At 46.5% G+C, this 12,003-nt stretch overlaps 1 protein-coding gene across 1 annotated transcript; it reads right to left on the bottom strand.

Moving 5' to 3' along the window:
* Positions 1-626: 626 nt before the first annotated feature.
* Positions 627-2,852, bottom strand: prl2 (prolactin 2; the record flags this gene model as incomplete). Its single annotated transcript, XM_083999443.1, has 5 exons — positions 627-821; positions 1,669-1,848; positions 2,096-2,203; positions 2,415-2,602; positions 2,831-2,852. 5 exons carry the CDS (start codon positions 2,850-2,852, stop codon positions 627-629), a joined length of 693 nt encoding a protein of 230 aa, XP_083855569.1.
* Positions 2,853-12,003: the final 9,151 nt, after the last annotated feature.

Below are 12,003 nucleotides of genomic sequence, written 5' to 3'. Positions count from 1 at the left end.
TTGGTAACACTGGAAAACAAACCAGTCAAGTCAAGTGAAGGCAGCAGGAGTAGATCCATCCAATCTATGACACTGCTCCAACCAATCCCGCTTTAGACTGACCACCTTCTATTGAACATATGGACACAGAAATGGCTATATACATGTAATTAAATGTAGTAATAAATGAAATAATAAATAAGGAAACAGAAATGTACACAGATGAAATACACGTAACCAAATTATTCAGTGTAGAACTACAGAAATACAGCAATAAATAGATGAATGAACATGGTAATGCACAATTAAACAAATACAGAAATGAATTTTCATGTTGGTGAAATGTTTTATATGATATGACTATTTAAACATGATTATGCAGCCTACAAGAGTCAGTAATGACATTGATTACACATCCTGTCCACACTCAGTCACATCTGCCCACACTCTGTGCAGTGTCAGGCCTGAAGCAGGGGGGTGGCCAGAGTCTTTGGGTTCCAGTAGCACTTCATGAACATATGTTTGCATCAGTTCACATCCCATTCAAAACACAACAAAAGCTACAGCTTTAATCGTGTGGTCCTGTGTGTGTGTGCGTGTGTGTGTTGGTGGTTTTTGGAAGTTGAAGTGGGCTCCCCCCCGGCCCCTCAGCACCCGTGCTCTGGAACGATGCGACACTTGAGGATCTTTAAGTAGTTCTGGACCTTGTTGGAGTCTCGGCGGAAGCAGTAGAGGAGGTCGTAGTCCTTCATCTGCCGCCACTCGGCGCTGTCGGACTGCAACGACACCTCGGGGGAAGACTGGCTGCTGACCGAGTTACTGATGATCCCCAACATCTGCAGCTGGAGCAGAGAGCATACACACACACACATCAGCTCAGCATCATCACAGCAAATACACTGAAGAGTAATGATAGTTTCTAAATGCAGATATACAACAGAGGTTCAGGAGGTAGAATATTACGCCCAGAGGCGTTTCTGTTGTTTGGCCTCATTGATTTCAATGCAGTGGACAAAATAACAGAAACACCTGCTGTGATTTTCATTCATTCATCAGGTCAACAGCAGTTTGGAGCTAAACTTTGTCATTTGTGTTTCTTTGTAATTTAATATGAATGTGTTAGACATGACATCCCACTATACTATACTATACTATACTATACTATACTATACTATACTATACTATACTATACTATACTATTCTATACTATACTATTCTATACCATACTATACTATACTATACTACACTACACCACACTACACTGTACTATACTATACTATATACTATACTATCGTCTACTATACTATACTATACATGTCAATACATACAGTATGTATAAATTATATGTAAAACCTCTTAGAAATTTGATTTTTTTAATATATGGGTTGCTCATATACATTATAAATTACATAAATATATACTTCCCTGAGAGATAGACGTGTTTGAAATTTCTTAAATCCATACACAAATTAAGAAAATACCATTATGCCATATGAAAATTCACATTATAACTATTTCTAGTAAATGTATAGATAATAATTTTACCATGGATTTCATATATGCAATGAACTTATATAGAGCTTAACATATCTGAATCACGTGTAGTATGTGACAATAATAAAGTTGACACATACTGTATGGTAACATTACTCTGGATAAAGGTACAGACAGTTTAATATCAGACAGTACCTTCTCAGCCACTTTCTCTACACCTTTGCGCAGCTCGTGCACCATGTCGCTCATCTCCAGAGCTTTGTTGGAGCTGAAGTTGTTGAAGTCGTGCTGGTGAGCCATGCTCTGGTGGAAATGCCACAGAGGATCCCTCCACGCCATCAGCAGCTTCAGGATCACCTCCGTCAGCTCCTCTCTCTGCAGCAGCAGCAGCAGCAGCAGCAGCAGCAGCAGCAGCAGCAGCAGCAGCAACAGGACGGGTGGATGAACGAGACACATAGTCAAGTCAGTTCAAACTCAGGCTGAGACTTTGAAAACTGAACACCACAACATAAACTGTTCAAACAGCCATGCAGAGGTGAAGTGCACAGAGGACGGGACATCTCGATGACGAGGTACAGTCTGTGCCTTTGAGAGGAAATACCTTTCAGAGAGGTCAACTCACCGCCATTCTCTGAGCGTTCTCTTTGCCATTTGGGGTGAGGATGGTGGAAGTGTGACAGTTGCGGCTGACCCGGCCAATCTGATTCTTACTGGGCAGGAAGTACTGCTCCTGAGAGGACAAGACACGAAAGCACGGATGAAATGTCAGAGGTCAGGTGTCGTCTAAATGTCAGCTGTGGGTCCGATACAAAAGTGATGAATGAAGTAGTAGAATGGGCTGCCATCGTTAATAAACACAATTCTGATCACGCACAAACATCCAACATCAAATGTCATTAGGACAGCAAGCGTCACACAAGCACGGTGGGGGGGGGACTTACAAACTCGGAGTGGAGGTCGTTTGAAATGCCGTGCATCCTGGCTGAGTGTTGGATGACCCGGTCAAACAGATTGGCCAGGGAGAGGGCATGGCACCCAGCCTGGGCATTGGTGCTGCAGATGGGTGCTGCACCTACACCGGTCAGTTTGCAGAAGACCAGACAGATCGACACCACCCACGCAGCCGACACTGGGAGAGGAGAACACAACTAAATAAAAGAAAACTTTGCTGCACTTAAAAAAAAACACATCTTATTAAATTAACTAACTTAACTTAGCAACTGATTTCATAGGAGGAAGAAGAAAATGAAAGAAATATAGCAACAAACTCATGATGGAGTGATGGGTTGGGAGGAAATTAGAGGTGGAAAAGGAAGAGGAGATGCAGACTGATGAGGAGCGATGCATCGTTCTTTACCTGATCTGACGTGTCCGGGCATCCTGCAGAGAGCAGAGCGGCTTTGGTTTGAGAGCAGGAGGAGCAGGAGGTGCAGGAGGTGCAGGAGGTGCAGGAGGTGCAGGAGCTCTTCTATTCTATTCTACTCTGTGGCTTCATGTGAAGGTCCCTCACTCACCATTTCACTCTTACACTTTAATATCTGACAAAAAGAGAGGAAGGGAGGGGGAGAGAGAGCGACAGAGAGTGGGCGGGGGCAAAGAAAGTGATGGGCAGCAACTGTCCTGTGCTGTGTGAGTCATAGGCTACTGTATGAGGGCATGACATAATAAAAGAGTCCAGACTGGTGGACATCTTCAGCCCGTGATGTCACTGCAACGTATATACAGTACGGAGCAGTGACGTGTACTACTGTATGATTCACTGTTGCCCTCTGGGGACAGGTCGACTTTCTTGAATGGAAGTGAATGTTTTGGGTGGTGTCGTTGCGGAGTCATTGCTGTGGGGTGGACAAAATAGAAGGAAATAGACACACCTGTGTTTTTATTATGTTAACCAACTGTGTTGCATTTTCAGTTGTATGAAAAGTGCTATACAAATAGAATTTGATTGATTGATTGATTGATAGGACACCCATTTATGTCAATTTCGATTTAGTTTATTTGATAGGGACAATGCAGGTTAACATAGTAACACTTCCACTCGTTACAAACAAGTCAATGTGACTGATGTTCTGCATACAGAGATTATAGCTAATGCTATCCCTAGGCTTTTAGTAAAAGAAAGAAAGTAAGAAAAAAGACATCAAAATGACATACCATTACAATAAAATGTACAATACATCTAAAATCATTCCAAGTCATGACCCATTAAGAATGCGACAGCAATCACTTACATAGAGTGTTTGGTCTGAAACACGGGTCTGTCAGTCACTCTGCTCTGCTGTAAGCCGAAGAGAAAACTTTCCTTGTATCCTACAACCTTTATCCAATGAGGAGAGAGAACGGCATATAGGGGCGGTCCTCTCTGTGTGTGCAGCCAAGGGATGCGCGTGAATGTGACGTAGGGACGAGGGCGGGGACTGCTAACTCCATCGGCTGACAGGAAGTTAGCCAAAACGACCGGATCGCTTACTTCTGCTTTAACATTTTTATTAAAAATCCTAATGTCTCGGGTTAGTTTTATTTCAGTCAGTAGTGAGTTCCACATCTGGGAGCCCTTTACAGAGAAGGCTGATTGCCCAAAGGAGGTCTAACGGTGAGATATTTTACAGTTACCACTTGCTGTACCCAGGTGATACTATCACTATTGTGTCTGCTAAAAAGACTGCACAAAGCATCTGGTGCCAAATTCTGCAAACACTTAAAAAACTATTTAAGACATTATCAAAACTAAGCAAATGATACTGCTTCTGACAGTAATGCCGCCTTATTGGTTTCTTGTCCATTATTTTTAAGGTTTTTTAAGGTTTGGTTATACAGAGTTGGAGGGGCCTGACTCCACACTCTTAACACAATACGACATATGAGAGAAAATCATGGCATGCATATAAAGCTGTGCTGCTTTGATTGGGATTGGTATTTGATGTCTTATGAAGCAATTTAAATTGGTATATCTTTTTGACATGTTTGTCAAATTTGAGTCTGGAATCCAGAACTACACCCAAATATTTAAAATCCTTTACCATTTCCTCTCCCTGCATTGTTAGGCAAACATTTTTCAGATTGTGGTGTGTTTTTGAAGAGCACATAGGAGAAACCTGGAGAAGTTGCTAGGCTAATTTTTTCTGTCTGTATCTTCTCTTCTCTTCCTTCTGTTTTTCTTTGTTTTAGCCATCACCGTCAAAATACAATATAACAAAAACTAGTTACATGTGTCTGTAAGGATTAGGACATAAACGTTATAATTTCTGTCAGTAAGTTATTGTCAGTCATAGTAGTGATGAGGCATTTGATCACAATGTTGAACACATGTTCACCAATTTCAACAACAGAACAAATTTTGTCTGTGTGTATACTGTTGTTCATTCTAACCCAGACTCTTGAGTCTTCATTTGGGAATAAAACTCATTAATGGGTCAGGAATTAAGGTGGAGGTTTGGGTTAGAGTGGGGGTTAGTGTTTAGTTATAGCAGTATGATGAATATACAGTACTTTGTATAGCAAAACAGCTTGTAATGCTCCTTGAACTCTTGTGCCTCCTGCATCATCAGCCAACGACGTCATCCCAACAGAGCCTGATTGGACTGTCTGTCTGACACGTCTGGATAGTGGACGGCTGAGGTTCACTCAGCAGCAGCCTACCTATGAATGTTTATATGTCGTCCAGGTTGAGGTCGGAGCGCTGCAGGCACTAACAGGAAGAGAAGTGTGGCCTGATGACTGAGCTGCATAGACACTTACAATGACACCACGGGGCAGCAGTAGAGCCAGTTGAATGACGTCAAGCAGATGTGGAGTAGATCGTTTCATTTCCGCAATAAGCTGTTGACGTACTTTTTCTGTGTTGGTCAGGTTTCATTGGATAGCTCATATAAGGTTATTATAGGACAGCAACTGTGCCTGATGTGTTTTGAAAAGATAGTAATCACAAACTCTATTGACAGTATATTAGTAGATGTTTTAATGTTATTGGCAGTAGCAGTGGTAATAGTTATAGTTACTGTGCTAATTGTTTAGTTACTGTAATATTTTACATTTTTTACAGTAAATGTCTAAACCTCTTTACGTAAAATAAAGCACAATGTAAAACCCAGTGTAGATAGATAGATGGATAGATGGATAGATAGATGGATAGATGGATAGATAGATGGATAGATGGATGGATGGATGGATGGATGGATGGATGGATGGATGGATGGATGGATGGATGGATGGATGGATGGATGGATGGATGGATGGATGGATGGATGGATAGATAGATAGATAGATAGATAGATAGATAGATAGATAGATAGATAGATAGATAGATAGATAGATAGATAGATAGATAGATAGATAGATAGATAGATAGATATACTTTAATTTATTTAAAAAATACATTTAAAAAATACATAAAGATAAGATAAGAAATAAAATAAAATAACTTAGGCTAATAGGCCTAGTATTAAGAGAAAAAAAATGAAATAGTAGGCCTAACATAATCTTTATAAAATTAAAGGAGACATAAAACATATTTACACAGTTAATGCAGAATGAACAATTGTGCATTGCAATGTAATGTACAAAGTGCAGGTGTGCAAATCTTTAATAATTATAATTTTACTGTATTACTAGTAATATGCTAGCAGCCATGTAAATCTCAATCATACTGTACGTGTGATTTACAGTGGATTTCATTCTGCTCCATAAACTCAACGTGTGATTTACAGTGGATTTCATTCTGCTCCATAAAAATCATCATCTTAACAATCCTTCCCTAACTTCATTTCCAGTGTTTTACTGTCATTTTAAAGTAGCTAGTCTATTTGTACATTTTGCTATTTCTACATAGCTAACATTAAAGCAGAAGTAAGTGTTTTATTCTTGTGTGGTGTAAGAATAACGAGTCTCACTCAGTTTCTGTCTTGCATCGAAAAAACCCCGCTGTTTACTTCACTGTGCCATTCTCACTGACCACGCAAGCACACACACGTAAAACTCCTCAACCCTGACGTAAAACGTCGTAAACCAGATTAGTGTTTTACTCGTACATAACATTTCCCCCCCCTTTCAAAACCCAACACAGCTGAGTAACAATAGAACAGTCCCTCACAGAACACGATAAGACATTAGCAGCTTATGTATGAAACGTAGTCACAAAGTCTTTGAAGCGAGGGGGCCGAGCCCGGTCCCGCTGTGACCTGCCCTCCGCCACCATGGGATGAGGCCCTGTGTCTGGGCCTGGTGGAGGCTGAAGAGGGTGCATGCCCGGTGGGCGTTCAGGAGGAGGAGGAACAGGGATGACAGGCAAGGGCTGCGCGGCTGGTTGTTGCAGTGGATCCCCCGGCAATATGGGTCTCGGAGGTCTCCACACCGTTGCATCCATGTCCGACACACTAGCAGCTGGTAGTAGTGTAGGTGTGGGCGTGGCTGGCCCCGAAGGAGCAGGAACTTTGCGCAGTCGGCTGGCGTGCCAGCGGGAGCCGTCACTCAGCATGAAGGTGGCTGGCCCTAGCTGACGTGTCACCTGAAGGGGCCGAGACCAGAAAGACGCCATCTTGTTGCGCCGCTGGGGCCTTCGGGCCCGGACCCAGTCTAACACCCGGATAGCAGTGCTCTTGACTCTGTGTTTCTTATCAAAACGTTGCTTCATCACCCGCTGCTTTTCCCTCACCACTGCCTGAGTGGCATCTCGGGTGTTGAGTGTTTCAGATGACACTGTATCTCTGGGCCTGAGTCTGCCCAGTGGCAAGTCCATCTCGCGTCCCAACATGAGGGCTGCCGGAGAAGCCTGCGTCGTTGCGTGTTGGCTCGCTCTGTAGTGCAAGAGTGTTTGATTGAGCGCAGCCTGAAATGTGCATCCCTGGAACAGATGTGCTCGGATTCCATTTTTCAGGCTTTGGTTGAAACGTTCGACTCCCCCGTTGGCCTGGGGGTGGAAGTAGGCCGTGCGGATGTGCTTAATTCCTTTCCCACTGAGAAAGTCTGCGAATTGCGCTGCCACAAACTGGGGCCCGTTATCTGTGGTTATAGCGAGTGGCAAGCCCCATCTTGCAAACAGGCCGTCCAAAATGTCGATGATGACCTGAGTTGTGACTGTACCTGCTGGGATCACCTCAGGCCATTTTGAGTGAAGGTCATAGGCCACCACTAGAAACCGCTGGTGGTGTGGAACCCCTCGGCCATGGATTTCACCACAGATATCCAACTGTAGATGCTCCCATGGGTGGGACGGCCACAGGATAGGCTGCAGGGGCGTCATGGGCGGTGGTCCACATTTTCCACTGAGGAGGCATGGCTCGCAGTCTTTGACCATGGTCTCAATGTCGCGGTCGATACCTGGCCACCACACCAGGTCACGGCATCGTTGTTTGACCCTGACTATCCCCAAGTGGCCTTCGTGCGCCATTACCATGACACGCGCACGTAGGCTACTTGGGACCACAGTGCAGAGGCCCCTGGAGACACAGACGTCGCCCCAGCATGAGAGTTTGTGTCGCACCCTAGCAAATGGAGCAAGATTCTCAGGCACGTGTGGAGGCCACCCAGTCCGTATGTAGGTGCGCAGAGTAGACAGCAGCGGGTCCTGTTCCGATTCCTGCCGTAGCTCCTCCAATGACACGACTGTTTGCAGGGGCCCGTGCAACAGCTGGATGATCTCGGGCTCTTCTTCGATGGTGGCAGGAGAAACGGTCGGAGTTGGGGTGTTAATAGACCGAGAGAGGAGGTCTGCAACCACGTTGTCACTACCTGGAGTGAACTTGAGCTGATAGTCATACTGCCTGAGCCGCTCCCCCCACCTGTGCAGACGGAGGGGCCTGTGCCCACTGCCCGAGGCAGACAGCAGAGTAGTGAGGGCCTGGTGGTCCGTGCGGAGGGTGAACTGGCGGCCGTACAGATAGAGGTGCCATCTCTCACACGCCCAGACACAGGCTAGGGCTTCACGTTCACCAACTGAATACCTCTGTTCGGTGGGGTTCAGGGCCCTGGAGGCAAAGGCAACTGGCCGCTCGACGCCATTCTGCATCTGTGAGAGGACAGCCCCCACCGCTCCAGCTGAGGCGTCACAGGTGACAAGGGTGGGGCTGGACGTGTCAAAGTGGGCCAAGACGGGGGGTGTGGTGAGCTGAGCCTTAAGTGAGCTGAATGCCTCTGAGCAAGCTGCAGTCCAATTCCACGGCTCCTCCTTTTTGAGGAGGTGGCGCAGGGGAGCGGTGGTCTGGGAGTAATGGGGCAGAAACCGGAGGTAGTACGCCGTCATGCCCAGAAATGAGGCCACCTGGGAAGCTGAGGTGGGCTCGGGGAGACAATGTATGGCATCGACGTTTGACAGGAGGGGTGTGATGCCCTTAGCTGACAGGCGAAACCCCACAAAGTCGATGGTGGCGGCGGCAAAGGAGCATTTCTCAGTGTTCAGGGTCAGATTGTTCTTCTGGAGGGCTCCAAACACCCTGTCGAGCCGCTCATCATGAGTTTGCGTGTCTGGGGCATGGACCACGATGTCATCCAGGTACACAGCCACCCCGGGGATGCCAGCAAGGATTGTGGCCATAATCTTTTGGAAACAGCTGGGTGCAGAGTTAAGCCCAAATGGCATCCGGGTGTACCGGAACACCCCGGCATGTGTGACGAAAGCCGTCAGGTCCCTGCTGGCTGGGTGAAGGGGCACCTGAAGATAACCCTGCCGCAGGTCGAGCTTTGTGAACACTGTGGAGCCATAGAAGAGAGCAGTCAGCTCCTCTGAGGTGGGTAGGGGATACCGATCTGGAATAATGGCTTTGTTGACACGCCGCAGGTCCACACAGAGTCTCAGCCCACCTGTTTTTTTCTTTGCGAGCACAAGGTTTGAAATCCAGGGGGCAGCATCCACTGGCTCGATAATGCCTGCCTCCAACAGTAGCTTCAGCTCCTTTGTGACATCGTCCCTCAATGCGAGAGGAATCCGGCGCAGGGGCTGTATGACCGGGGGCACCTCTGTGTTCACGAGGGGTCTGTGTATAAATGCCGTGAGGCAGCCCAGTCCATCAAACAGAGCTGGCCATTTCTGCTCCCAGGTGGAGGTGACGTGATGAATGGGTGAGCCGTTGTTGTCCTGCAGTGAAAACCCTAAGGCTGTAAACAGGTCAAAACCCAGAAGATTGGCACCCCGCCTTGCAATATGAAACGGAAACGCAAGAATGGTCTTGGATCCGTACCGGACCTGTACCCAGAGGACGCCCACGATCCCAATCCTTGAGTTGTCATAACCGAGCAAAGGGGTGGAGGGTCGCTGCAATGGCATGTGTGCAAAAAACTTACGGTAAGTGCTGTGATTGAGGAGGGATGCAGCCGCCCCTGTGTCCACCAGTAAGGGAAGGCTCACACTTTCGAGCTGCACCGTGCATGTCTTAAAAGTCACATGGTTGATAGAGACAGTTCTGATCTCTGCACGGTCGCTGTAAGATGACGGGGGTCTGGGCTGTGATGAGCGGGAAGCAGGAGCAGACCTACAAACCTTGGCAAAATGATTGGCTTTCAAACAGTTCTTGCATATCTGACCTCGGGCTGGGCAGTTTGGGGCCCGGGTCTTATGTGAGCTGGATCCACAGTTATTGCAAGTCACAGAGTTATGGGTGTTTCCCTGCCTGCGGTTGAGCTGCACTGGAAAACCCTCATCTGGCTCATGGCTGTCCTCTTGGCTTGCCACAGGGTGGAGCTGTTGTGTTATAGAGCCCGTGTGGATGGGGACGGGGCGAGGGCTGTCAATCAATGCTGTGGAGCACTGTAGCGCGGATTCCACCTGTATGGCTTTGGCCAGGGCATCATCGAGAGTCAAGTCATCTGGCTCCAAGAGCAGCTTCTCCCTGATTTTGTCACACAAAGTGCCCTCAATAAGCTGGTCACGAATGATCTGATCCTGAAGCACACCGTATTTACAGGCACGTGCCAGGTCCCGCAGGTCCGTTACATAGCTCAGGATGGACTCACCGGGCCGTTGAAGCCGCTTACGTAGTCTGTACCGCCGGAGGATCACCCGCTGTTTACCGGCAAAGTGGTTCGTGAGGAGAGCAACGGCTTCATCGTAGGTGTCCGCGCAGCCGAGGGCTCTGAATATCCTCTGACCCTCCGTACCGAGACAATGGCGGAGCATCGCCACTTTCCTCTTGTCCGGGATGTCGTCCAAAGCCATGGCCTCGAGGTACACACTGAAATCCTCCAGCCATCCGGACCATGGTACCGGCGGGTCGCCGGGGACAGACAAAAACGGCGCCGGTGGAGGCAAAGAAAACTCAGCCATCCTCGTCGCCAAATGTTGTATTCTTGTGTGGTGTAAGAATAACAAGTCTCACTCAGTTTCTGTCTTGCATCGAAAAAACCCCGCTGTTTACTTCACTGTGCCATTCTCACTGACCACGCAAGCACACACACGTAAAACTCCTCAACCCTGACGTAAAACGTCGTAAACCAGAATAGTGTTTTACTCGTACATAACAGTAAGTGATATATTTGTGTTAATATAAGTCTTAAATAGTTATATCTTCCGACAGCAATCACTTACATAGAGTGTTTGGGCACGGGTCTGTCAGTCCCTCTGCTCTGCTCTGAGCCGAAGAGAAAACATTTATCGTATCCTACAGTTTTTATCCAATGAGGAGAGAGAACGGCATGCAGGGCTGTGTGTGCAGCCAAGGAACGCCGTGAATGTGGCGACGTAGGGACGAGGACTGTTATGGTGCGTTCAAGGAAACTCGTATTTTTCTGACCGTGAAGTGGTACCAGTTCGATCTGGTACGAGTTCACCGGTCGGAAGTTACGAGTGGCCATTATAGTGACTTTCACCGGTAAAACAGGTCGGAAAAACACGAGTGGGTTGCCTGAAATGCTACAAAGTCGTAAGTTGTGACTTGAAGCTGTAATTTACGATTTCAAAAGCCTGCCTGGAACGCAGCATTAGCGAAAACGACCGGACCACTTACTTCTGCTTTAACAGCTCGTTGCTTTCAAGTCTAGAAAAAGCCTACCTATGTTTAATTGATGATCTGGTAATAATTTTATCATCTATAACAGTAAGCCAACCACACACATAAAGATCATCTGGCTGATTATGATGACATCAGCACAACATACAGTAGATGTGGCTGCTAGTATATTTAGATACTACAGAGTTGAACAATCTGCAGTCAGTCAATCAAATGAACCATTTCACAGATGGATGTAATTAAATATGAAATAAATTATGTCGCCTACAACTGTAGTAGCTAGCCTACTCTCTGCATTGAGTCTGACACTGTTGTTCAAAGATCAGTTTAAAACAGATGTTTTTCGTAAGCAGGTTTGTCTGGGACAGTGATGACAATGCACTGCTGTAGGTGTCACCCTCAAGATTTGGTTAAAAGATTTGGTTAATGAAAACCTCAGGGGTGACGAGGGGCTGATGCTCCATGTGACTCTGCAGCACGTTCTTACACACACACACACAGACGTAGACACAGGAGCGTAGTGTTGTTGGGCAGATGGCCTCGTGTTGTCATATTCAGACTGACCTGCAGACTAACAGGGTGACTGTACATGCCC

This window comes from Trachurus trachurus, assembly GCF_905171665.1.
Source record: "Trachurus trachurus genome assembly, chromosome: 23".
Lineage (NCBI taxonomy): Eukaryota > Metazoa > Chordata > Actinopteri > Carangiformes > Carangidae > Trachurus > Trachurus trachurus.
The sequence above is the reverse complement of the archived record's forward strand: the minus strand, read 5'-3'. Positions and strand labels throughout refer to the sequence as shown.